Genomic DNA, 27282 nt, shown 5'->3' with positions numbered 1-27282 from the left:
TCAACTGATTACCACAGGAATAAGATTTTGTACCTCATTCACTAAAGCAGTCTATGTATTGATCCAGCACTTTTCTCTTGTACTCTGCTGGCCTGCACAGACGGTGAAGCCATTGAGTTCCTGTGTACAGAGAGGAGTGTTTATCTGGAGCCAGGCCAGCCAGGCAATCTGCAGATCCTCTACTTGCCCTTCTTTGTAGGAACCAAATACTGCTCTGTGCTGCTGCTCTCCCCTCAGGTCTGAATTCATTTACTTTTTAAAAACATGTTTTACTGAAACTGTTGTTTCAAATGTCATCGGCGAAAGTTTCATAAATATTTTTAGATTTTGTACCGTTTGTATGCTGCCGTTTTTTTTTTTTTTTTCCTGAATCACCTCGACGTCCGCTTTAGGTGGGAGACATGGTGTACATTGTGAAGGCTACATCAGAAATCCCGCTTCCTTCCCCTCTTCCCGCAAGGCTGACTTTAATTCCCGGGAAGTCTGGTAAGTCCTCAGGATTCCTCACATTGCAAGCCGTAACGTTCTTATTCTTCATCTTCTTTACGTGTTCTTTGTTGCTCCCGCAACAGACACGGGCGAGCCTTTCCTAAGCTTTCAGTGTAAGGTTGGAGAAGTTTGCGAGGAGGTGCTGCAGGTGCCTCTGGTTAACAAGCCTTTGGAGGACGCTCTAACTGTCTGGGCTCAGCACTGCATTGACGCTAACGAACGCAAGAGGCGGATTCTGACGCGCTCTTTGCGCAGCTGTACAATGAGAGCAGACACTGCCACAGAGAAGCTCCTCAAATGTTTGGTACACAAACACACACACACGCACACACACACACACACACACACACGCACACACACACACACACACACACACTTAAAAAGAAGAGGCTTCTGCTATGGGTTATTGATGTCATCCATGTTTCACTTTTGCTCTTATTCTCTTTGAATCAGGTCCTAGATAGTATTTACTACAATGAAGCGTTACAGTACAAAGTGGAAGTTTCTTTGCCGCATTGCTTCGATCTTCCCAAGACTGTTACCATACCTGTAAAAGAAGGCATAAATGTACAATCGGACACTTCAACAGGTACACACACACACGCATTACATCTGCGAGTCAGTTGTCCACTTGGGTATCAAAACATGCCACCAGAAGAAACCAGAATAGCATATTACCCTAAACCGGTCTTTCTCAAACTGTGGTTCCTGAACTACTGGTGGTCCACAGGCGCCCCCTAGTGGACTGCGTGTAAATAACCGTTTATTTGACGTGACTTGAGCTGAAAGTGCGGTGCTACAGTTAGCTTGCCATGGGATAGCTTACCAAAGCTATTAAAAATTATTGTTTTTAATAACAGTTTATCCATTATTATTAAAGAATCATCCTAGAGCGAAAAATGTTTTTTTCCAAAGTGCCTTGTTTCCATTAAGGGAATTTATTTTTATAGTTCCAGTTTTAATTTTACAGTCAATCGATAAGCTAAAAGCAAAATTCCTCTCCTTTATTATGTTACATTTTATTTGTCCTACACTTTATTTAAACATGGGAGCCATCTTGAAGCGGTTTCAAAGGGTCGACTGAATGTGAATGAATAGAAGGAATGAGTGGCAGCTCTTACAATGAAACAACCAACAAGGGATGTTTATCTTGATACCTTTTCTTTTTAATCACTTAATATCTTAATTAGCTCCATAGACATTGTTCCTATAATTGGTTTTAGCTCCAGCCCAGACGTTCTGCTGCGTGTTCTTCCCTTAAGCTTCAGATTTCCTGTCTAATCGTTGATGGCTGCTTTAAGATGGCAACCAGCGTTTTCTGATTAGTTTGACCTGAAGGTGATCTTATTCCTGTTGTCCCTTTGCTGTACAGAATATCCCAATAATTGCCGTTATATAGACAAGTACAAATCTCAGAGGAATTCTTTTAGCCCCTTTTTTTATTTTAGATAAGATTGATGAGACTTTATTTTTTAATACTATTTTTTTTTTCTGAAATGTCAACAGTGTGTGACTGTGTGGACGTCCCACTGCGTTTCCAGGCACACTCAGTGGGGGAGCTTACCTGCAACGTGGTGCTAACATCCTGTTTTGATACCAGAGTGTACCAGCTCAAGGCATTCGTCACTCAGCGGGTATTCACAGGCCGATTTCAGGAACCCATGGCATTTCATTTGATTCAGTCCTAATCAGATTCGTGATATTATGTCATAGGAAAATGCAACTCACTTGGACTTCAGTTCACCAGCTCTGCAGTCAGTCACACAGCACATACCTTTGGTGAGAAGCAGGAAGAAATTCACCCGTATTTGTTTTGCTCTATATTGTGTTTTTTTTGTTTTTAAGATAAAATTGAAAATAAAGTCAAAGTTCCCAAGGAACAAACAACAAACCAAATTTGCATCTTTGCTGCAGCTCAACGAGACTCTTCAGAACTGGAGTGTGCAAGCTAAAGTGTGCGGCGAAGGATTCTCAGGCCCAGACTTCATAGATGTGCCCGCAGGAACAAAACAGATCTACCCGCTCACTGTTCTTCCCACCTCCCAGTGCATTGCTACGGTAACCCTTTCATGGCTTTTCTTGTTGATTGATTTGTAATCAATGCCTTACGTCATCACGTTCACAACAGCAAGCGCCACAGTGCTAACAGGAGGGGCGTGAAATCATTTCTTTCATAATAGAAACAGCTGTAATTAAGTGAGCTCTGCCCTGAAAATTCCTTTCCTCTGCAGAAAATAAGCAAAACCTTCACATGTGGCCATTGTATGTTTTCCTGCCTGTTGGAGCTTATCTATAAACATTACTTGCCCTCCTAACAGGGGTGTGGGTGAGAAAAACAGAAAAGGTTGCATTGGCCGGGAATCGAACCCGGGCCTCCCGCGTGGCAGGCGAGAATTCTACCACTGAACCACCAATGCTCACATTCTTATGCTGTAGAGGAGGAGCTGAAAAGCCACACAGACAGCAGACTCATGGTTCATACTTCACAGATATGTGACGACTATAATCTCTAACAAAGTGCCCACAACCACCTATTCTTAAATTTTATACCACAATCCTAAAATATGTCATGTTCTGTGTCGTATTCTTGTGTGACTGCTGCTCAGACTGCTTCCTGTTGCTCACGCTGTTTTTGTTTTTTCACCCCTCCCCCCACAGGGCAGGCTGTGCTTACACAATGAGTTTGACGGCACGGAACACATGTTTACCCTCAGAAGAGTGGGAGAGCCCCCCCTGCCGCTGGATCATATCGTGTTGTCTTGCCCAGTGGGGAAGACCACATACGCTGAGCTGGACATCCCAAACTACACTCAGAAAACCCTCACTCTCAGGGTACAGACCACCTCTGCACATACTGCTGCTGTTTTACACTAAAGTTGAACTTCTTGTCGCGCTACAACGACAAGCTGCAATATATAATATTGTTGTATGTAAGAACGTTTTTTTTTTTTTTTTTAAATCATTTAATGCTCTTTATGTGTAGGCAGTGACAGACCTGCCGATTCTGAGTGGTAGCCCTTCCCTAGAGATTAACCCTGGACAAGGCTCTCCGTACACCCTGGCTGTGTCCCCTTGGAAACGAGGAGAATACACAGGTTATATTTTTTTCCTCTGCTGTGTGGTATATTAGAGTAAAACATCTTCATGTTCACCTTTTATGCTATGTTTTATCCTCTAATAGGTTGGCTGTAAATACAGATTTTTACACATTTGTTATTATTAACATTAACAGTGATAATAAGGCAGCATAGCTATTTGTAACTTTTATATTTGTAAAAAATAATAAAGGAGTGAAGCGTGTCAGTTCAGTCTGTCACTATGAAATTGGACAAACAGCGCCACCCAGTGGACTGAATTGTCTTGTCCAGACCAGAACTGAAACGATTATTTGTATTAATCGTGATTAATCGATTGCTGAAATAACCGTTAGCTAATTTAGTAATCAATTAATTGTTAACTGGAGTACATAAACTAAAAAAAGGCAATTTGTTGAAAGAGCAGCAATTAACCCAAAACTGTGCAAAAAATATTTAGCATTTAAGTTATAAAAAAAAAGCTTTATATGTAAGTATGTTTTCCCCCAGACTTCTCAGATTAACTCCTACCAAAAAAGACTAAATGCCAAAACTAAACCAAAAGGTGCTTCCACAATATGTTAATTTAAAAAGGTGTGCAGATTTACAATCGCCTTTTAAATGCTTGTTTACTTAGGTTTTGCTCACCTCTCTTATTCTTTACCTCTGGATCTTAACCAGTTTTCAACCGAACCTTGTCTGTTTCCACACTTGTTATTAGACATTTCTGTGACTTTTCCATTGTGTTAAAATGTTTTGGCCTCTTCTTTTCATCCTTAAGTTGAACTGAAATTAAAATCATTTAATCTTAAAGTAAGAAAAAAAGAAAGAAAGCTGACAACATGTTTGATGTTTCTTACAGGCTCAGTATCATTTGTTGAACATGGTGACATGGATGAGAGAGAGAACAACAAAGGTAATGTCAGAGTTAACTATGTTATTATAGATTCAAAGTGCTTTATTTAGATCAATTTAGACCTTTATATAAGCAATAAACTTGACCTTAAACAAGTACATTTTTTTGTCTTCAGGAAATTCAATTGGAAACTACATAGTTATTTTTTCACTTGTGGTAAATTGTAAACCAGAAGCACCAATCAAGGTCATTGATGTACAGTGTGTTGCTCAGGTAAGAACTAATAACATACCTATCTGCTAAGAAGCAGATACGAAAACCAACAAAAGCTTATAATAGCTAACAACAAATGTTGTAATAGATATGAATATTTTTGAATTTCTAGAAAATAGCTAATTGTGAATTTGCTAATATAACTAGGGCTAATTGTGAGATAGGTAATAATTGCTAGTAAACTCAAATAATGGCTTATGACCTTGCTAGTATTTGTTAAAGGTATGCAAAGTTTTCCCCCAGAAAACTTGCTAAGCTCAGTAGTTGGGGTGCCAGGACAGTCATTCATCCAGTGCTCTGCTGTGTTTTTCAGTTAAAAATGTTTAAAGTTGACAGGAAGTTTCAAAATATCACTTGACAAAAACTTAACTAAATAAGCAATACTTAGCCTGATGGGGGCACAAGTAAAGCCTGGTGGCCCGCCAGGCTTATAATACACTGGGGGAAACCCTGGTATGGCTAATAATAACAGTGAAGGCAATAACAGCTAAGCTAAGTTATATAGCTAGTAATGTAGTTTAATTTGTAATGAGAAAAGTAGCTTAGATTAAATAGCTAACAATTACTAATCACAACAAAGTTAGCAATAGCTAGTATTGAAATGGTTGTATTTATTATTTATGACAATAATGGCTTGTAATAAAACAGATTATAATAGGGGGTTTGATAATGGCTAATAATGAAAAAGTTGGCAATGGCTTTTAATGAGGCTGCTAATGATAAAATGGCTAATAGTACATTTGCTATTATTATCAAATAATGAAAACACTTATCATGAAATAGCTAATAATTACAAATACTAAAATGGCAATCAATAAGATAGAAAAAAATAGATATTGCATTTAAATAGCTATGAATAATTCATATTAGAATAGTGAATATGAGATAGCTAAATGGCTAATAATAGCTAATTTTGAGATAGCTAATAGCTAAAATATGTGTCTAGTGTTGTAAATTACCATTAGCCTGAATAGAGGAGCTGTGGTGTGTATGGTGTTGCTTTTGTAACAGAAAGGTACCAAAAAGGATATATTTAGTTCAGGTTTTTGATTCTGAGGCTTGCCTCCAATATAGGAAAACGTAACATTCCCTCTACACATTGATCAAAAGATGTTTATAACATCACACAAGGAAGAAAAAACAGGTGAACTCTTTGAAATGTTTTCCTCCTAGAGCTCAGTTGCCATAGAGCTACCGGTCACTAACCCAGGAGAAGAGCTGCTGACACTGGATGTGTGCCTGGAAGGAGGCGATCTGACGGGGGCCAGCCAGATCTCACTTCCCCCACGGGGGACGCTGAGCTACAAAGCTACCTACTCTCCTGTCAGCGTAGGGAAGGGCACAGGCAGGTGAGGCTTGCTGCACTAATGCTGACCTCACCTCACTTTGAAGGACAAAGTAAAACGTTTCAGAATTAACTGATTTATGTGTTTATAGAGCCAAAATTTATCCCACAAATAAAAGAAAAGCCTCAAGTAGGTCTCTGGAGACACTTCTCAAAGATCATATTGAAGTCGGTTTAGCTGTTAGCAAATTATAAAGACATGACAATTGACTCCAGACTAGAATTTTCATTGTTAATGTTTGCAGTTTGTGTTTTTCTCCAGTGTGGTGTTCCAGTCAGAGCTAATGGGGGAGTTCTGGTACCAACTGGAGCTCTATGCTCTTCCTCCATCAGTCGTCACGCTCCCACAAGCTCAGTGTCATCTGGGCAAGTAGGTGCACACACACCAACACACACAGTACTGCACTAAGATAGCCAGGGCTGGAAAAAAATTCCATCCCCAAGGTTTTCCATACCCCAGTATGTCTGTGAAATCTTCTTTTACAGTTTGCTGTAAATGCCATGCCAGGTTATGATATATAGAAAGGAATCGTTTCAAACACTCATCAAATTTAGTACTGTGCAGTGACAATTACTATCCAATAGTAATTGGATGTTTTTTCCCCTCTAATTTCCAGAATTGAACTTCATTATAGATAGAGTGGATTGTAATTGTAATTTTGATGATAGTGGCTAGAAACCCAAAATTTGGTGTCTCAGAAAATTATATTATTACATAAAGAAATGTAAAGCTTCTGAAAAGTGTGTTAAACTCAAACACCTAAAATATTGAGCTGCTGTTGTATGAGTGCTTTATTTATTTATTTATTTATTTATTTAATCAGGGGCTGAAGGTCGGTGAAAGGTCAGCAACCCTCTTAAAAATGTGAAGCCCTTTCACTTTGCTATAGTGGTGCAAACCAGGTGATCTGATCACAAAATGTTTCCACCTGCTATCAAAGCGTGCTCCACATTCATCCTGGGTAATGCTTTGTGATTGGATCACAGCTTTCTGCGCCAGATGTAGATAAACAGATATGACAGAGCTCATTGTCAGTGCATCTTTCCATACAAACACACACACACACACACACACGCAGTGAAGCTTTTAGACTCATTAAATTCTGACGGCTCAAATGGGATCCATCAGAATACACAAGTGCTCTGTATGAGTGGGTACACATGTCACATTGTTGGAACGTAAAACAAAATTTACCCAACAGAGACAGCTCATCCATGCACAAGAACCAGGACAGTGACGTTCCTTTAGTTTCCCTTACTACTAAAATAGCTCGACTATGTAAAAGATACTAGTTTCAGGTGTGCAAGGGTCGATATGCTGTTTTCAAAAATGCTGCTAGCTAGCACCTGTGATTCACTTTTAAAGTCACCACAGTAACATTTGCTCACCTTGTGTTAAACAGCCTCAAGTTTTAAGTTGAAAGAAAATATCACAACTCACGTTGTGCACTAAAAGTTATCAAAACTGTTTCAGTTTCTAGTTGGTGTTGCTTTCATGTCTAAAATGCTTGATGTTTGGTTAATCCCAATTTTTTCTTTTTTTCTTTTTTTTAGCTCTATTAGCTGTTCCTTAATGCGCTTTGTTGATGTGTGTTTCAGATGGGTCAGAATAAACATTCCTCTGGTCAACCCAACAGCTGAAACACTGAAGCTGATTGTAGCTAACTCCAATCCCAGACACTACTCACTGGAGATGGATTCAGCAGAAACCGTTGGTGCCATTTTTATTATTTTTTTCTGTACAACACATTGTACAAACACAATGTTTTTAGGAAAAGTATCTTTCTTCCCCTGAAGGAAAGTAATCAGTCGATTCTTTAAGTGAATGTTTAGTTTGGCCGGTCTTATATTTTGTTTAGTTTGCCTAATTTATCATGCAACACTTGCTTTTTTCTGTTTACTATTCAATTAGTAGACAGTAATTGAAGTATTGAAGTTGTCTGTTACTCATTGTTGCCACAACAAGATTTTCCTTCATGTCCTTATTTTTTTGTGCATTTCAGATCATGCTGGCGCCAAAGTCATGCACCCACGTTGGCGTTCGCTTTAGTCCTTCATCCATTGGAGAGGAGAACCACCATGGAAAGATCTCCTTCACATGTTCTCAGGTGGATGCATCCAACACGTCTACAATACCTCGTAAAAGTGCTTATCCTCTTTTGATTCATGTTAAATCAACTCAAAGTATGGCGAAACATTTCAAAATTTTGTACAAATGACAATCTGAAAAAATATTCACACTTGCTCGGTATGATAACTTCTCTCTGTTTTGGTATGTTTATTGTGTCTCTGTTGTCCTTTAGTTGCAGGACTGCTGTGTTTTGTTGAGTGGATGTGGCCTCAGGCCAGAGGTCGAGGAACCTTTGTGTATGTCCTGCCTGATTGGTTCCAGCACCTCCATTTCTGTTCCAATTTTAAACCCTACCGGTCACCAAGCCACACTCAACATAACTCTTACAGGTCTCTGGTTCTTCTTGCTTTTCCCAAGTTGTGACTTTGTCCCTTTTTTGCTGCAGTCAGGGAACTACTAAGACATCTCAATACTTTCTTTATGTTTTTATGCTTCAGCCGAAGACCCAAACGATGCGTCCAACTGCAAACCAATCAGTAACGAGAAGACCTTCTCTTGCACCCTGGATCATGCTGAAGGTTCTTCAACCAAATTGTTCACCATAGCTCAAGACCTACTTTTACTCCTGTTTCAGTTTAAAACCAAAGACAGATTTGTACCTAATCCTACGGCCATTGCCTTGATTATCTTCTTCTTGGTTGTAGCTTTGCCGATCAGCGGAAGGGCAACTGTTGGTGTGCCACTTGTGTTTACGCCTAAGACCATGGAGTTGAAGAAGGCCTGGCTTCGCGTCACCATGAAGCCCATCAGCGGTCAGAACTCCACAGGGTTTGTTTCTGCTCAGTTTGAGTAACTTAGTCTGACTATCCAATACACTAATAATTATAGAATGTGCTCATATCTCTGGGATTTTAATGGGGTTTTTATTGGACCAAACAAAGTCATGATTTATGGTGAAGTGAAAGGATTGAGGGGTTGTGTGATGCATAGTGTTAGCTTTCTGCACATAAACTCCCGATAACAGACAGTGAGGTTTGTTGTAATTTAAAGAAAATACAGTTGAAACCAGATATGTATACACACCGAATGCCACACACTTAAATCAGACCAGACGTCTCCTGTTTAGGGTTAGAAGGTCTGTTAGAAGCATCCAAATTATTTCTATTTCCTAAATGCCAGAAACCTTAGCAGGAGCATTTTTTTTAGAGTTTTGTTTTTTGTTACTTTGCTTGAATTCAAAAGTTTACATAACCCAATAATTCATTTGAGAATAAATAACTTTGCAAAGCAAAAGAAATAATTGCAAAAGTTTCTTTAAATAATTTTTACCACTTTTAGGACGTATTTTGCAAATCCTGAATACAGCAGCATTAAATAAAACCTGTTAATAAATCTCTCAGGTCGAGTGAAGAGCTCTTGGACATATCTTGGATTTACCCCCTGCGCGGCATCCCGGTGGAGACTCCGATCGAGAGCTCCCCTCATACTGTTCTCCAGTGTGAAGTGGGGGGCCAGCTTGAAAGCACAGTGGATGTGCAGCTCACCGGGTATGTGCCAGGGAACCAGGAGCAGAGAGGGCAGCAGGGTGAGTTCACATAATTAGTTTTTGAAGAACGTAATGATGACGTTTTTCTTACGTTGCAGATATTTTCACAGTGCAGCATTAAAACGAAGGCTTCATATGAAAGCTAGAATGGCGGTAATGGAGGATGATATTGTATTTATATCAAATGAAGTGAATTGTACATTGACTTGTATGTGAATGAATTGCATATATTTTACAACCTGATTAGTTCTGTTCTACCATTTCAAGTGTATTTAAATGTTTTCCTGATCAGAATGAGGATGAAAACTGAATATAAAGTATAGAAATGTATTCGCATTTCCAGATCTTTTCCCTGTGACATTGTCTCAGAAATCCATCCATCCATGTCTTGATTAAACTGAATTGACGGGGTTGCATTTTTGGCTCGAACCCCGTAACTCTTTAAGAATTAAATGCTCTGCGGTCCGTTCTCCTCTAATCCGCCTCGCTGCTTCCTGCTCACAGGTCTGATGGAGGACTTTCTGTGCAGGGTGCATTCAGCCTCTGAAACGGCGCCATCGAGGCTCAGCAAATGTCTCTCCATTTCCATCAAGGCGGCAAGGAGAGATCCTGAGAGCGGCATCGTTATGCTCACCCTCCATCTGATCTACACTCCACGCAGGACAAGCAGGTAGCCGAATGCTAAACTCGTGGAATCAAAACAAAGAGAAATGTGCCGGCAGCATCATGCTGTGGCTGTTGGAAGATCCTTAAAAAGTCTTTAAATGTCATAAATTCGTGCATCTAAAGTTAAAGTCTGAAAATGTCTTAAATTTGTTAGAAAAAAAAAAAGCAAGTTGGGCTTAAAGGCCACAGGTCTTAAATTTTGTGCTTCCAAAAACTAAGCTATGGAGTTTTCTCTTGGGATTTTTCTGTCAGTCCCAAACATGTACATTATGTTCTGTGTCTCGAGGCGATTGAGGCTACCGCTAACTCGCTGCTAACATACCTTTCCTAGACAGTTAGCTTTTCGTGTCAGTCATGGGTAAGTGTAAATTTACTACCGTCGTCTTTGCCGCTGGCTCACTTCCGTCGCCAGTCCGTACGATGCTACGTTCATTCTTGGCGCTACTACTTTCAGAAATGTTCTTTTCAACATTTCTGTCGTGACGGTCTTGAAATTGTGGCACTTTGAAATTACATATTTTTATAAGGGGAGGTTGAATTCTCTCCTATTTGTTTTGGTCTAACATTTTCAAGGGGAAAAAAAAATTGGTAATAATTTTACTCTGATTAAAAATTAAAAAGTCTGAGTTTACGTCATCCACTTGTGGTGGACAGATCAAATTTGTAAAGTTCTCAAATTGCAGATTGCCTTTGGACCACATTTTGGGAGATTGTAATTTTGCTCTCGTGACAACCCTACAACTAAATGGACATGAGGATAAGAAAAAAAAACAATCATAAACCTCAAATATAGCCTCTGTGGTGAGAAGACTACTCACCCCTCTCTGTGATGAAGCAACAATATGGCTCTTGAGTTAAAGCAGAAAAAACTGAACCACCTCTCCCTCTGTCCCTCCAGCGGTGGGTAACGGTTTATCTCCAACACTGTAGGCAAAATCTGCATTCATTAATCTTAGCTGTTCCTCCCTCAGTGCCTCTTCTTCCACCGTTTGGTCTCTTCCTCTCGACTGGGTGTGGTTACCGTGTTCATTTTTTACTGTCTGTATATGCTGAGTCTTAATGTTTGTCACAGGAAACTTTGCTGTGTTCACTTTGAACTAAAGGGGGAAGGCTGACTCATTAAAATGGCTGCCTGTGGTTAAACAACACTTCATCCCTTTAGGTTACACCCCCAGGGGCAAGAATCTAGCATTTACTGACGTTTATAAATGATGTCGGCTAATGAGAAAAGACATCCGTTAATAATGTCTCACATATTTTAAAAAATGTGATACGAGTTTAATATTCTGACAAACCAATCAGTGTTGTTTTTTTTTTAAATTATTATTACCTCACCTGTCGGTGGTCAGAATGTTACGAATGATTGATGGTTTAAAAAAAAAAAGAAAAAAAGCCGCCAGGAGGACTGCGACGCCGAGAAATGTAGAAACTCGTAATCTCAGCCTTTACTTTTCGTAGCGCGAGACGTCCTGCTGAGTAAATAAAGGATTCATTTATCAGCTTTAGTCTTCTGTAGAGAATCTGCAGAGTCCATTAATGAGGCGTGCGCCGGTAGAATCAATACCTCCAAGAGCTAATGACTTCACCATCAGGAAATGACGGGAGGGGGTTTGGTGCCGCTAATAGGCTCTTCCATTTTCTATCTACATGTTAGATCTGGGCCGTAAGTGGAGATAAGGGAGGTATCAGAAGCTCGGAGCCGGAATAGTAACGACCAGCTTAGAGGATTGTGTTTGTCCGAATAGATAGAAATCCTAGAAGATCAATTACAGTGAGGAAAAAAAACAAAAAAAAAAAACGCTATAAAAAAATCAAGACATGCTCATTTTTGTGTCAGAAAACCTAAACGATTTGGATTCCATTTTTGCAGCAAACTAATGTCTTTCTTATCACAAGCAGCATTAATCAGAAGAATCTGATATTGAACATATGAGCAGCGTTCTATGTTATCACTCAGACGACGCACGTCTAGACATTTGAAGATGTCTGAAGTTAGAGTGTCTACAGAATCAGAATCTTTTATTATTGAAAAATAATGCATATATTTAAAAATATATATATGCATATATTTAAAAAAAATCCCCTGCATGGTTCAGTGTTCTGCTTCCAGGCTTCAACCTTCAATAGACAGTAGAACAATAAAAGTGTAAACAGAAATGTTGCTTTCTTTTTACACCCGAGTGAAGTTAGCTGTGTGAATATTCTTCTCATTCAAGGTTCTCAAGCGTCTTAGCAGTTCAGTCTTTGTCCGGCAAGATCTGGGAGTTTCCCTTGATTCTCATTGCTACGAAGCCTCAGGTTGACGACGTTATTCATGTAGAAACGACAGAGATAGGGAGGACGTCTGCTGTGGGTTTCCGCCTGACCAGCACCACCAGGTGTGTACAAGAAATTTCATAAAAGTTCTACTCGTACCAAAAAGATTGGCATTTTTGTTCTATTCCTGAGCTAAAACGTCTGCTACTTCTATTTTAAATGTTTTATTATGACACGTTTTTTTTTTACATTTTTGTAACGAAGAAATCACAAGTGCGCAGACCTTTTGAAATTAAATGTGGTAATTATCTCAAAGCCAATATTTGGTTTTATTCGCTTTCAAGCGACCTCGTATTTGTATTTCATCAGTTTCCATACATGTTTGCAGCCGTTCTTGCCTGTGCGAGTAACCAGTTGTTGTGGAGTAACCAATTCAGCGTCGGTTGCAGGAGGTCGGTGTCATTCAAAGCGACGTTCCTGCCAGGCAGCAGCAGCGAGTTCACTGTGGCTCCAGCCTCCGGGATATTGCCTCCTGCTGGGACAGCCGGAGCTCTCATCTCTGTGTTCTTCACCCCCACTGCAAGCTGCAAGAGACACAGAGCGAGGCTGGCCGTCCAGGTACATCACTTCCTGTGGGAGCGCTGATGAGGCGTTCACAAGATTGTTTACTCTTAGCAACACTGTAAGTTTCTCCAGAGAATTTGATAGTAAAACTCTGACAATTTTCAGTTTTGGTAATTTCAGTATTTTCAGTAAAATAAACAGATCTTTGCTCCCAGAATCTTTTGATCGCAGAAATAAAGCATTTGCCTCCCGCCCCCGAGCAAAACATCTCTGGTTATCACTAGAAAACAAATGTCATGCCGCAAATATCGCTTTTACACCCGTCCTCGACTGCGGTTCTGTAGTTCTCCTGGAATCTTAACTGTTGGCTTCTAAACTCTTTCACTGCAGGCAGCAGACATGCAGTGGCTTTATGATGTGAGAGGGAAAACCCTGCAGGACCCCCAGCTCCTCCGTGAATCATCCCCCAAGAGCAGCTTCCCGGCTCCTGTTCCCCCCAGACGACGCCGGCGTAACTTTGTGGTCCAGAACCTTCGCGTTCCCTTTCTGGCTAACTCATCCCCTGTCAAAGTCAAAAAATAATTATTAAAAAAAATAATAATAACAATAAAAATCCCACCCTTTCTTCATTTTAAATACAGATTTTGTTTGAATATTTTTCAGAACCTGGCTGAATGTTATTGTATGTATTTTCACACATGCACATTCGTCACATCGTCTCTTAAATCACAAAGAAAGAAAGTTTTCTCGTCTTCTCTTGGCTCATTAGCTGCATGATGGTTCCCATCAGCAGCGCTAATTAGCTATTTCTCTCCTGATGCCAAAACGTATTTAGTCTACCTTGTGGGAAGGAAATTAAAGCTCAATCTGCCCGAAGTAATGTAACCCCAATCCTTTTTTTTTTTTTTTTTTTGATTTAAGCGTTTCTTTCAACTAGTGCAAGGGAAAAGAGCTCCATCATTATGAATCTTGGGATAGGAATGGCACGTTTTGGCATTCTTAAAAAATGTTCACACTGCAGTGTCCATGAACTTCCACACATCCAGCACGTCTATAAATGTGACTGCTGAATTACTATTTCTATCTAGATTCATGTATGGACTTAAATGAAATGATTATTATTTTTTTTTTTTACGTTTCCTGTCTAGCAATGTGGCACACATTAATTTGTTGTTTTTGGGAAATTAAAATTTGAGAAATATGTTAAGCTTTCCTAGAAGTTGCTTTGGGTTTAGTGTGTGTGTGTGGGGAAAAAGGTTTAAAGGGAAAGAAGGAGTAGAAGAAGAAAGAGATAAACCAGCATAGAAAGAACACAAGTCACCTGCCTGTACACCTGCAAAAAGAGAAAAAAGCCAAGAGTAGGAAGAAGTGAACACTTATCTAATCCACTACATATGAATATGTTTAGGGTAAAAAAAAACCCCCACAAGATTTAAAACCGTAAAACTTATTATCTTGTCTACAGATATCATATAAAATACTAGGAAAACACTTTGAAATTAGTGCTTTGACGTAACAAAAAGTGAAAATGTCCAAGGGGTGAGAATAGTTTTGTCACTTGTATCAAATTAGGTGAAGTTTGCAAATAAAATTCTGCTTTTTGAGAAGAAGGTATTAGGCTAGGTACGACATACGATGGTTTCTCTACACCACAGGCATCATGTTGTCTTTCAAAACAAAAATGCCCAGCAGTTTTACCCAAAGCATGCCTGACGGCTCCAAAAAAAAAAAAACATCTGCCATGTTGAAAATGTCATTTTTAGTAGACGACAATGGAATTCAGCTTTCAAATAAAAGAAAACAAACTTGAGTTTGAATAAAAAGATTAATAAAAAAAAAATCTGGTTAGCTACACAAACCCTCTTTGTGTGTCCGTGTACTGAGCTGTCCTGTGATTCACCTTGTGCCTTCGAAATTATTCACAAGGCAGTAACGCTCAGCTATGCATCCATTAAGCACCATCTGCAGTCGGCCAGGTTAAGAATGAACTGGAGGTAGAGAGTGAGGAGCACGACAGCCGACGGAGAGACGGGGGGAAGAGAGAGCAGGGATATGGTTGAGTAACAGGTGACGGCGAGGGAGAATAGATGAGGGCAGCAGATAGAGCGAGCACTAAAAGCATCGGATTGGATGGATGTTGAAAGCAGGACTCGCTGTGCATGTATTTTGCATACCATCTGTGTGAGGAATCAGGGGTTTCGCTCCGTGTGTGTGAGTGCGTGTGTGTGTGTGGGTGTAGCTATAGGAACCAGAGCATCTGCTTGTGTCAGTGCATCGCTGCAGGTTTGAGCCCTTGTTGATTCTCATCCCCAGATGACCTGCTGAAACGGGCTCCCCCCATCCGCCGCCCTCTGCTGCTGCGTTGCCCCAGCAACAGATGAGTCAAGCCGGTTTGTAATTGGGGTCTGCCGTGTTCCCTGCTGCAACAAGAGGTCATGTTAGAAGTCCAGTTTGTAATCACGACGAGCTGCCGAGCACCGACTCCCCAATATATGGACTCCATTAGTTCTGGACTGATAGAATAGACGTTTCAAAGGGACAGTCCAGCCCCGACTACAAGGTACTACATCTTCATAACCTGTGATGTTATCTGGCAGGTTAACTTTTTTTCCTTTTTTTTTTTTCTTACATTTTCAACTTTATAGCAATCCAGTGCAGGGCATGAACAAATTATGTAAGATCTGTAGCAAATCCAGAATGTTACAACAGCCTGCTGGCCATTGTAGGTAGAGGGGGAAAAAAGGAGGAGTATATTTCTACTCCAAAAAAAGTATAAGAAATTTTCTAGAAAAAAAAGAACATTTCTGAGATTTATTGCAAAATTTCTGACTTCTTTTTTTTTTTTGTCAAAAATATATTTCTTTTTCTTTTCCGATCTATAACACCCCATCATAGAATAGACCCACAGACCAGTTTGTTATCAAGGATTCATAGAAGGAGGCTCATCTCTCACTCATTTGGTTATAACATATTTTCCGGACTAACATAAGCAAATAACAGGTATCAGTAAGCATAATATTGAATTTGGAAAGACATTTTGTTAGGTATCATATTTCATCTCTCTGAATCCGTTACAGACGGATATTTTTGAAGAGCAAAATTTCCTCCCATACTTCATTGTTTTTTGGTTTCATCCCAGTCTCCTATGATTTTTTTTGTTTTTAAATATTAGTCTGTCTGTATTCAACTGCTGTCGTTTGGCATAAAATTTATATACAAAGTGACCTTGAGACTATCTAGCAGACAGTCTGTTTTTGAGACTATCCTGTAGCCTGAAGGGACTCGAATGTTTTAAATGTCCCCCCCCTCCCTCATGGTGAAATCCTGCTTTACACCAGTTCTGAAAATTACATCTAGTAAACCTCCTGAACATGACATAAAATAAACACAACACAACTCCAATAGTCTGTCTTCCTAGGACAAGTTTTATTACTTTGTGAGGGATTCCAGATTCTCATCTGAGAATGAAATAATTCCACGTTTCAAACGACTTCGATGTCCTCTGACAGTGAAAACCGTACGAGGCCGTTTTCAAGTAATCCTTCTCGCTTCTCAGACGTTTCTGAATGGATTATCTACTTGGCTGCTTAATACTATTTCATTTTCATTTTGTCACAGGGAGTCCTATCCCCATACATCACTCACACAGGGATTCAATTAGCGTGGCGGTAATTAAAGGGGGATGGGGGGGGCTTCTTTCTAGCTAAAAATACAAAGCCATTTGTTTGACTCCCTGTCAGAACAAAGAAGAGGTATCCATGTGTTGATCATTGTCACCTATTAATGTATGTAATTATACCAAACAACATATACTGCACATGCTTGCGTGGTTTTTAAGTTATGTAATCACTACTTTGAATTAGAAAGCAGTACAATGTCTAACACTGATCAGTGTTTGAATTTAGCATCTGTTCAGTTCAGCCTTCTTAACTTCTAGCTGATAAAAATACGACCGTCGGCTTTAATGAAACTTGTTCTTAAAACGTCCTGTTCATGAAGAACCTCGTATTCACAAAGTTTGGCCGTAACGTAACAACTTCTCTCGACACTACTCACTGAACAAGTGTTTAATGGCGTTTAAAGTTACAAAACTTGAAAAATAAGCAAAAACCGAGTCAATCTGCGAGGGGCAAAAATACTTCTTCACACCTTTCCCTAATTGGTTCTTGCCGTCAAAGAGAAACGCCGAACCAGAGGAACATTTTTCATTGAACTCAGTCAAACGCCCTCAAGCGTATGCAGGGATGCATAGTGATGCACAACGAGCTCTGCGGTGTCCCAACACCAGATAGATGACCAGGAGTCCCGCAGCTGTCCACCCTCACCTGTTAGCCTCAGCAGCCAATCGCACGTCAGCTCTGTTGTCCCAGCAAATCCACAGCCAGCTTCTTTGAAGTGAAATCTAATTATTACTGCTGCACTTCTCTGTGAACATTTCATGTGTGTCTGTTCTGTCTCTGGGCGTGACGGAGTGTATTTGTGTGTGCGCGCGCGTGTGTGTGTGTGTGTGTGTGTGTGAGCTTGCACCTATCAAATCTCCCTCTGGTGAACATGACAGAAGTGAAGGGGGAGGAAGAAGAAGCCGCTTTCATCTCCTTACCTCCATTTGCTGCCTAAAACCTCAGCCGTGACACATGATGAATCTTTGTGCGCGAGGCGTTGGGCGCCGCCGCCGCCGCCTGTCGGAGTTGGCATTCTGTATTCATCGGGAGCATTTAAAGCAGAAAGTGTTTTTGTGTTTGAAGGGTGGGCTCTCGGCACATTTTATTGAAATCTCTGCAGCGTCATTTTGGGCGCTGACTATTTTAGTTGTAGCATCCTTTTGAAATTGTTACGGAAAACCCCGCGAGCTTTTCCACACCCTCATTTTGTCACGCAGCAGTAACTAACTTTAATGTATTTCGTCGGGATTCTAGGTGGCAGACAAATGTAAGGTAGCACAGAGTTGTGGAAATGGAAGGAAAACGATTAATCTGAAAAGCTTGCGGTTTGTTCAAATGTTTTAACAACGGAAATAACCAAACAATCGGCCAATTGCAGCATCGCACTTTATAAGTTGTCAACACAAGACTTTAAATGAGACTTCTTTGGACTTTGATGTCACTTTTTCATAAGCGGCTTGTCCTTCAAGAGAACCCGAGCCCACCAGAGCTTTGGATCTCATACTGTACTCTGTGTCAGTGACTGTAGCTGCGTTTCCATTAACCATACCGTTGCATAAATTGACATTACGAAGATAAATTTGCTCAAGGGAAACACACCGATTCACGTTTTTTCATTAAAAGGTTTTTGCGTTAGGATGAGGTGGTTGGAGGACGATGGCATCATTAAAAGTTGCGTGTCATTCGAACGTGTTGAATCTATACCTCAGAAATGTTCTCTGTTTTCTACATTGGCGGAATATCAACAAAGATTTGCGCACATTCGTTAACGGAAACGCAGCCGGTATCCGTCTTCACAGCTCCTTCCCGGACCCGTCCAGAGGCAAAAGTTCCCTTAAACGTCTGCCTCCCGGTGACTGATTATCAGGTGCTGCTGGCCTGTTTACCTCGCCGTGCGTTTTGTTCTCATTTCTCATAAAGCTATCCTCAGCCAGCACCTGCGTCTCATCGACGAAGACAGATAGAGAGCTGGAAAAAGCTCAGCAGCAGGATATGAAATATGCTAATGAACCGGTGTAATAAAAAGCCATCATTACACATGCAGGAGGAAAGAAAATGGAAAACTTTGTAAGAGGGAGGGAGCGGGAGTGGAGGGATTGTGCATTTCCGACCTTGATGTGAGACGAGCATCCTTGCTGAAGGGCAGCATTTTGGCTGGAAGAAACTGAGCTCCCATCAAGATAGTCCAGGCCGTGTTAAGACATCAGTCATAATGAAAACAGAGCCGCTGCTTTATGGGCTACTCGCACAGTGCCTGGGTGGCTTTAATAAGGCGTTTAGGCGATGAGTTTCCACAAAAAAGGCAGCCTACCAAACAAAAAAAGAAAGAAAAAAAACCCCTCAATATGCATCGCACTGCAGGGAAATATGCAAATACAAAACATTCCTATTTATTAATCTGCGCCTGCAGTGACAAATACAACGTGTTTCATCTCAATAGGTATTTATTTCTTTTTTTTCTTCTGAACAATCTTTATTTGAAAATGCCAGAAACACTAGATGCTGCAATTCGCATTGTGTTTAGATTGTGGCGCAGAGTGATCAGACGGTAGGATCGGCAGATAGAATTTAAATCAAGTAGTTTCTTGGCACTATAGTCCATATATTTTCTGCTGGGTTGATGTTTGGGCTTTAAGAGAATAGAATTGCCCTCCACCGATTTATGTTTGGGATCATTGCTCTACTGGAAAACCCATGTGTGTCCAAATTTCAACTATCTGTACTCAAACTGTGACTTTGTGATAAAAGGAAATTGGCTTCAGGAACAACACAAGAGCAACCAAAGTCATAAACTATTGAAACACAAGCGTAACTGTCCACAGTGAGTTGTACATCGATTTTTACACAAGTAAAAACAAAGTAAAAGCCCCTTTCTTGAAACTGACACCTTTTACAATTGTGGACAATGTTTAAAAGGCGAGTATTTGACTACACCACTTTAAACCACTTTAAATGTACTGTACCAATTCTGCCTGGAAGACTGCTTGAGAGTTGCACCAGAAGCTTATAGCCAATTGCTATAAAAGAGAAGACGAGTTGCAACTTGCTAAGAGATATTTAATGACATTTTTTACAGGACTGTGATCAAGGTTTTGTGACAGTGACTTTGAAGATTGTATCAGCTTCTGTGTCTGCTCTGGCTGAGTCAAACGCTTAGGTCTCAATCTTATTGAGATTCTTTGTTGCAAGTTGAAACATGTTTGGGAATTATGGCGTCCCAACTTTTTTCTGATCTTCTTTCGGTCCAAGTCGGTCCGCACATCTCAAACGCCAATCGTCTTCGTCTGACTCTTCCGACACCAAGATGGAATCCGGTTCCGCGTTTCTCGCAACTCCATACCTTTTTCGCTGAAATGTGTTGCTCCTGCCGTAGAGAGCAATTTGATTTGGAAAGCAGTTCGCAGCAGATGTGATACAGAGGGATTGATTTACAAGTGATTTACAAGTGATTTACAAGACTAACAACAATCATCATGTGGTGATAAAACATGTAATCAGGAGTTGAGGTAAGGCCATTCCAGAGGTTGGAGACCTGGAGCCACGATGGCAGCTGCCCGCAAAGCTGCTTACTGTGAGTAGGATTTATAAATAATCAGCTATGTCGAGTTATATTTTATTGACTTTATTTCCACAAGTTTGATTTAAAAACTGTTTATTAATCGTCTCGGTTGTCAAATAGCATGGCAATGTCAGCCTATTTTAAACAAACCCGGCTCATTTATGTAATTGCAGTGACTAAAGTGAGGATCCGCAAAGGGTTCACTGGGCCCTTTAAAGCAGACACACGCTGTTAATCACTCTGTTTTAGTACCTGTATAATTTCAGATTAGCCATTTGTTCATCCATCCAGGTCCTTGCGGCTCATTTGTCAGATTTGTATATAAGGGAAAACTAATTCATTGACATAGATTGATGCTTGCGTTTAAAAAGTGCTAATGACATTAAAAGCTGCCCAATTTTAAATATAAAGTTACTGAAACGTTTCTGTTTCTGAAGCTTTATCAAGTGAAGCTTGATAAAAATGTGTTTTAAAAAAACAAAGCAATGAAGCTTTAATTTCATGTTAAAATTTTCCTTTTCAAGGCGTTTCCTTCCTAATGTGGATCCTGGCTGATTTTACAGGTAAGATCCAGTCGATGCTCTCACTGTTCTGTTTCTTTTGTGCAGTCATTGCCTTCAAGACTCGATGCATTAATGTAAAACCATGTTGTCACTGGCAGGTACAGAACCAGGCAAATTAGGGTGCTGTCATAATTTGACAACATCTACAAGACAGGAGTGTGCAAATAGAAAGTTGTGTTAGTTGTGTCCTCTCGATCTTACAATTACAATTTAAAAACTGCAATTGTTCAACTCTGCCTTAAGAAAGATTTTCTTTTAAAATTTTAATTTTTTGCAATGTGTTTATTTAGGAAAAAACACACACAAATTACTCGTGTTATATTGTTTCTGTTTATCTCGTTGATACGTTATTAAAGTATTTTATAGACATCTGTAGACTTTGTTCAAATACTTTCTAAGATTTTAGCAATGTAATTTGAAGGAAGAACCAGGAAATACACCTAAATGTCAGAAGTTTGATATATCAAGCTTAAATTATAAAAAGTATCAGTATCGGTAAAACTGACCCTGCATATATTTGGTATCGGATAAACACCAAAATCTCATATTTTGCCTGTCAATATTACAACATAAGTGCCAATTAAACTTATTATACTACACGTGAAAGACTAAAGCTACAAATGGATTTTTTTTAGCCATCTAGCTAATTTTAAGGCTTGTCCTCCTCTTGTCTACCCAGCCGAATCCCTGGAGAACGTGGCACCAGAGGGAATAGCATCTCAGTCATCCACTGCTCACCTTGGTGTTGCCTCAAGGGCAGTCGATGGAAACAGAGACCCAGAGTACAGTCACGAATCCTGCACTCATACAGTAGGGGGACCGAACCCGTGGTGGAGTCTGTTGTTGCCAGTCGTGTACCGGGTCACGACCGTCAGCATCACCAACAGGAACGTGGCGAGCGAGAGGATAAATAATGCCGAGATCCTCATCGGGAATTCCTTAGAAAACAACGGAAACAACAACCCCAGGTAAACTCGGAGGAGGAAGAGTTTCAACTTTTTTCTCCTGTTATTGTTAAAATCCTGCTTTCAGATGCTGTTTTAATCAGCAGGAGTACAAAGATTTTAAATGTGCACATATCAAAACATCTTAAAGGGGCAGTGTTATGTAGAGTCATTTGTTTTGACCTTTACGTAATCCTATAATGTTATTCCTTCATTGAAATTGGGCCTCTGTCTTTTTAAGAAAGACAGAGGCAGTTTCATATTTGCATATAAAACTGCCCCTTTAAAGTTTGTTGCCGTATTATTATAAATTTCAAAAAGGTTCAAGGATCTTCATACATCTGCTGTTGCCTCAGATGTTGGAGAAATTCATTAATCTCCCATGGCTACCGTTCAGCTGTGTAAAACACCTGGGTGGACCTAGCTCCGCCTTTGAGGCACAGCTCCTCCTCTGAGCTTTTAGTTAATTAGCAAATGCCTTGTGAAACTGCATCAGCTGAGGTCATTACACCAGTATTGCTACTTCTCGGTGCAATGCTGGTAAAATGTTGTTAAAGGGTTCATGGAGAAGCCATGTTGTGATGACTTCCTGAAGGCAGAGCTTCAGAGAGAGCCAGAGTTTCTTAAAAAGACAGAGGCCCAATTTCAAATGCATTAAAATATGACGGAAAGTTTCTTTTAACAAGTCGTATTTGCATATAAAACTGCCCCTTTAAAGTTTGTTGCCGTATTATTATAAATTTCAAAAAGGTTCAAGGATATTCATACATCTGCTGTTGCCTCAGATTACAGTGTCGACTCTGTGTTTTTCAGTGATCTGGATTAAAAATGTAAACCTGTATGTCTCCTTCTCAGATGTGCTGTCATTTCCTCCATCCCCAGTGGGGGAACCAAAACCTTTAACTGCACAGGAATGACGGGTCGGATGTTGACCGTAAAGATCAGCACCTCATTCGGCATTCTGACAATGTGTGAGCTTGAAGTGTATGGAGGTTAGTGAAAGCTGTTTTATATTTAAAATCCACTGTAAAGAAAAAAAAATCTACAAACATAGGGAACTATTTCACGTGAACATTGGCCCAATGTGAATTTATGGAAGCCATATTTCCCCAGAACTGGCTGCTCCCTCGCCGTCCTTCAGCGCAGTGGTGATGGGACGGAGAGTAGCCGTTGTGCAGAAGAAGCTGTGCTGGTCGGACGCCTTGTTGTACTGCAGGGAACATTACTGGGACCTCCTCAGCGTTCGCAGCGAGCAGGAGCAGAGAGGGTTGGAGGAGGTGTTGAGAAACACAACCTTCCTGACAAACGACCCCACCGTTTCTTCCAGACATGTGTGGCTGGGACTGCGCAGGTATCCTCCAGAACGCCGAGCCAGTCTAAGGGCTTCAAGAAGTGTAAAAGTGACATTTTTTTTAGTGTGTGGGTTGTTTTTGCTGTAGGCGTCTGATGGGGAGCTCGTGGTTTTGGATGTCTGGTGCTTCCATGAGCTACATTTACTGGAAAGAGCAACACATCTGGCAAGTCACAAGTCCCTGTGGTGGAGTGGACGCTGACGACTCGTTCTACTGGTCAAATTTTCCGTGTGGAGATCACCTCTATTTTGTCTGCTTGAAAGGTAAACTGACAAAGAGTCCAAATTTAGAAAGAAGATTTTTATTTTTATTTATTTATTTATTTATTTATTTATTTATTTTTTACGATTTCCGGGTGTAAAATGTGAATGAACTGCCATGTGGTGAGAATAGAAGTAGGTTTGAACCATATAAATCTACAGGATTACCAAAACCAAAGCAAAATAAATTGCTCTCTTAGTTCTGTAAGTCTGGCTATCATCATAACAAAAAGAAAACTATGAAAAAATGTTAACATAAGTTTGTATATTTACTTATGTCACTGCTGAGACTTTGACTCAGTTGCTCTTAAGCATCCAGGATTTAAAGGAAGACTGGTGGAAGCTTGAATTCTCACAACCTGGCGCACCTCATTGATCAGTTCACTGTCGACTGTCACACACACACACCTCTTAATTAATCTCACACCAGTAACGGAATATTAATCATTAGCTTCAAGTCATAAATACAGAGCTGAAGTCGTTTTCTTATGACAAGTATTAGCCTTTTCTGCCAAACCTGATTGATTGAAGAGTCACACCAGTCTGTAAATCTGATTATTTTATTTTTTCCCCCCCAATCGACCCTTCTGTGTCCACAGAATTTGAGGAAAACGGGAGCCGTGTGGAATTCTACAGTTTCACCAGACAGTAAACGTCCCCGGGAAGACAAACTCTGGTTTCACTCACTTCGCTCGGTAGCATGTGGTCCTTTCAGGACTTAGAAGTTTTGAAATTATACCACAAAACACATTTCTCCTACACAGTAAATTGGAGTGCTTTGCTCTTTTTAGGTGTGAGAAGTGGCAGACAAACTTCAAACTGTCGAGTTACAAACTTCTAACAAAGTACTACATTGTCTCTGTCTGATATTAAAATAAATCATTCCGACAATCCACATATTTTTCGTGTCAAAATATTATTAGCAACTCAAATTGTCAAAGTCCTCAATTCCTTTTTCCTGCCAGTTCTCAAAGTATAAATAATTTCTCTTTGCTAAATTCAACAATAATGTGAGAGAGACAGCTTTGCACCTTTTTTATTTATTTATTTTTTTACCTTTTACTTTTATGAGACATTGCTATGGTGTTTTACATTGTTGTTCTATAGCCACTTTGTAACTAATTTGTGAGTTAGAATGATTGTTCATTTTTAAGAACCATTTGTTCCCAAGCTGTGGTTTATATCTTGAAATGTTGCTTTTGAGATTCCACATATTGTTCTTTCCTCATTATGCCGTCTGTTTAATGAAGTGCACCAGTCCCTCTTGAAGGGAAAAAAAGGTCGAATGTATTTGCAAACTGTGATCTGGCTTTTATTGTACTTTTGAACAAATGGTTTCTTCCTCCATGAGTGGCCTTTTGGCCCTTTGTCGCTGTTGAAAAAGACTCTTACCACGTTCAAAGTGGGGTCTTGTCCAGGGATTTGTTCACTTGATCTCCACCCCGGAAAAGTCACCGGTCCGTCACAGTGCAAGGAAATGTTATTATTCCTATCTGTAAAATATTCTATTTTTATGATTTCATATATCCAGTTATTTCAACTCATTGTAATAAGTAATGTTGAATGATAGCATTAGAAATAGAGCTATGAGTTAATGATGTTGAAAATGAGATCGGAAAGTTTTGGGAATTGCAAAATGATGTGTGTTCCAAGCTAATGAAGTATGGCAAGCTGATATTCAAACTGTAGCTTTCAGATTTCATCAATTTAAAGAGAGAGAGAAAAAATACCAGTAATGAAAAAGAGCAGACCAAAGAAAATATCTGCTCTTGGTAAAAAGAGTAAAATATAAAAGAACAGACATTTATTTGAATGCATGTTTTAAAGAGGAACCTTGAGAAGTTGGAGAAGGCTGAAAGTGAATAGTTTAACTTTCTTTCATTCAAGGCTAAAAAAACCACGTCAGTCCAGACTTCTTATTTTGTGAGCCAAACTTCCTGACTGCCTCATTTTCTGATTGTCATGCATGCATCCTTTCAGTAGCTAAATGAGGCCCAACATAAACCTCAACACCTTTACTCAGTCACGTTTCTACTGTCACGTCTGCTAAAAGTTTTTTTTTATGATCCTGTGAAGAAAGTTGTACATATTATTATTCATTAGTCCTCAGAGAACCTGTTATCGACAACAGTCCTGCTGTTTCGCCTAATGCAAACGGAGCCCACTGATCCCTTTTACAGCCTGACAGGTACAGAACATGCTACATTCAAATTGCTACGTGAACATCTTATAACTTTCTCGGGTCTCCGAGCAACCAGTTGAGGTCAGGCGCAATTTGGAGGTGTGGGTTCTTCCTTTTCAGCCGCGATCCCAACCTCACGGTTGTGTGCAAATGCCTGAAAAATTTGCCAGAAAGTTTGGTGTGGTGTGGTGGTCCTGGGTAAGACAGTTTCAGGTAAACTGTTGCTTTGAATATTTAAAATGGTCTGTCCAAAAAACGCTTGACATTTACTGGACTCTATAAAAAGCTAGGAGATGCCTAATCTTTTAACTGGTCTTGCTTATCAAAGACTAAGTCCATTTTCCTGCAGCCATTATGCAGCCAAGTCTCATGTTTCACAGGCTGCCACACAGGACTTCCCAGAGATGCTTGCTTCTCTCTGTAAGGAGACGAACAGGTGAGAGAATATGCCGTGTCTTGCGCCCATGTTTCAATTCGGAAGTGTTTTTATTGGTTGAATGAGGCGCGGTGGCTTTGAGTTTGTCTTCGCGAAGAAAGAATCACACTGGAGTTTGATATGAAAAGCAAGCACACCTCAGTCCCTGCAAGACATACTTGAAAAACAAAGAAGTGATGAAGATGTCCTCTTAACATTTCTAGCAAAAAAAAAAATTGCAAACAATTCCAATTTCTTATTAAATTAGAGACAGCACAACAGAAATGTACTGTTGGAAAGGACCTGACAAATAAGAGTACTGAGAATAGAGGGAAGTGGGAGGCACATGTCGAGAAATATGATTGTTTCCTCTGCGCACTCATGACACAGCCAGTGATCAAGCAGGGAGGCCAAGAAAGCCGTAGTGCTCAGGTTCAAGGAGACAGAGCTATTCATATGTTTATCTGACCGGAAAGAAAGAAAGAAAAGGAGAGACTGATGGATGGGAAAAGATGGCCTTGTTTACTTCCCATCACTGGAATATTAAGGGATGATGAAGGGAGGCAGGGGAGCAGAACAAGGAGGAGAATAAGAAGGCAGCTGACAGGAATAAAGGAGATGGAGTGGAAACAAGGTAGAGTCACTAAAAAGGAAGAAGGCCTATATCTGGCAACTTTTAAAACTTTTTTTTTAATATAGGTTTTTGTTTACATTAAATATAAAAATGTAATCTATTTTATTGAGATTATAAACAAACACGACATAAAAGTGGCACTTTAGATTCTCCACATATATGTACATATAAATTAAAAAAAATAGCAGATTTAGATTTTATGACACTGATAATCCAGAAATACCTTTTTTTCATTCATTCACTTGTGTTAAATACAGAAAATGCCAACTACAAAGCTACAAATAAATTTTCACCATTGTTTGGCGCCCCCTCTGGAGCGGCGCCACAATGCGCCGGAAAGCAGGTGGAATATTTTTTTTCTTTTTCTTTTGTCTTTTTCATTGCTTTGGAGACTTTTGAAGGCAGTTAGCTGCGCTGTACTTTATTTGTAACTATTGCAGTAAGGGGTTGACTAAAAATCCACGCCAGACTTCAGATGTTTGAGTTCCTTCCACTTTACAACAGCAATTTATTTGTTGTGATATCAAACCAAATCCCAACAGATTACACTGAAGTTTGTGGTCGTCAGATG

The 27282-nt window shown here is 39.9% G+C and overlaps 2 protein-coding genes and 1 non-coding gene across 4 annotated transcripts in view; 2 read left to right on the top strand and 1 right to left on the bottom strand.

The window, feature by feature from the left end:
• The window catches only part of LOC103147220 (cilia- and flagella-associated protein 47), a 30740-nt gene extending 16960 nt beyond the window's left edge, over nucleotides 1–13780 (top strand). For both annotated transcript variants that reach the window (XM_007565451.2, XM_016678234.1), the window contains 23 exons: nucleotides 101–237; nucleotides 393–486; nucleotides 573–793; nucleotides 943–1078; nucleotides 1996–2123; nucleotides 2203–2268; nucleotides 2404–2547; nucleotides 3148–3321; nucleotides 3473–3584; nucleotides 4426–4479; nucleotides 4595–4692; nucleotides 5866–6041; nucleotides 6300–6407; nucleotides 7637–7748; nucleotides 8041–8145; nucleotides 8341–8497; nucleotides 8606–8686; nucleotides 8813–8936; nucleotides 9509–9693; nucleotides 10159–10324; nucleotides 12537–12698; nucleotides 13026–13194; nucleotides 13531–13780. In XM_007565451.2, coding sequence (XP_007565513.2) covers nucleotides 101–237; nucleotides 393–486; nucleotides 573–793; nucleotides 943–1078; nucleotides 1996–2123; nucleotides 2203–2268; nucleotides 2404–2547; nucleotides 3148–3321; nucleotides 3473–3584; nucleotides 4426–4479; nucleotides 4595–4692; nucleotides 5866–6041; nucleotides 6300–6407; nucleotides 7637–7748; nucleotides 8041–8145; nucleotides 8341–8497; nucleotides 8606–8686; nucleotides 8813–8936; nucleotides 9509–9693; nucleotides 10159–10324; nucleotides 12537–12698; nucleotides 13026–13194; nucleotides 13531–13722 — 3101 coding nt within the window. In that variant the 3' untranslated portion in view covers nucleotides 13723–13780. The remainder of the gene's footprint in view (nucleotides 1–100; nucleotides 238–392; nucleotides 487–572; nucleotides 794–942; nucleotides 1079–1995; nucleotides 2124–2202; nucleotides 2269–2403; nucleotides 2548–3147; nucleotides 3322–3472; nucleotides 3585–4425; nucleotides 4480–4594; nucleotides 4693–5865; nucleotides 6042–6299; nucleotides 6408–7636; nucleotides 7749–8040; nucleotides 8146–8340; nucleotides 8498–8605; nucleotides 8687–8812; nucleotides 8937–9508; nucleotides 9694–10158; nucleotides 10325–12536; nucleotides 12699–13025; nucleotides 13195–13530) is intronic.
• Nucleotides 2836–2906, bottom strand: trnag-gcc (transfer RNA glycine (anticodon GCC)). Its single transcript has one exon. It is a non-coding gene; the product is annotated as a tRNA-Gly (tRNA).
• A 2219-nt stretch (nucleotides 13781–15999) lies between the features above and the next one.
• Nucleotides 16000–24379, top strand: LOC103147161 (uncharacterized). Its single transcript, XM_007565367.2, has 7 exons — nucleotides 16000–20373; nucleotides 20886–20924; nucleotides 21604–21892; nucleotides 22724–22860; nucleotides 22982–23219; nucleotides 23308–23483; nucleotides 24080–24379. Exons 1-7 carry the CDS (start codon nucleotides 20346–20348, stop codon nucleotides 24130–24132), a joined length of 960 nt encoding a protein of 319 aa, XP_007565429.1. The 5' UTR covers nucleotides 16000–20345; the 3' UTR covers nucleotides 24133–24379.
• Nucleotides 24380–27282: the final 2903 nt, after the last annotated feature.

The sequence above is a fragment of the Poecilia formosa genome, unplaced genomic scaffold, assembly GCF_000485575.1.
Source record: "Poecilia formosa unplaced genomic scaffold, Poecilia_formosa-5.1.2 Scaffold175, whole genome shotgun sequence".
Taxonomy (NCBI): domain Eukaryota; kingdom Metazoa; phylum Chordata; class Actinopteri; order Cyprinodontiformes; family Poeciliidae; genus Poecilia; species Poecilia formosa.
This window is presented reverse-complemented; position numbering and strand designations above follow the sequence as displayed.

Bases quoted from the DNA above. Each gene is read 5' to 3' on its own strand.
- LOC103147161 (XM_007565367.2), top strand. From the start codon at position 20,346: ATGGCAGCTGCCCGCAAAGCTGCTTACT. The intron at 23,220-23,307 runs GTATCCTCCAGA...TTTTTGCTGTAG, and splicing joins GTGTGGCTGGGACTGCGCAG to GCGTCTGATGGGGAGCTCGT. The intron at 23,484-24,079 runs GTAAACTGACAA...CTGTGTCCACAG, and splicing joins CTATTTTGTCTGCTTGAAAG to AATTTGAGGAAAACGGGAGC.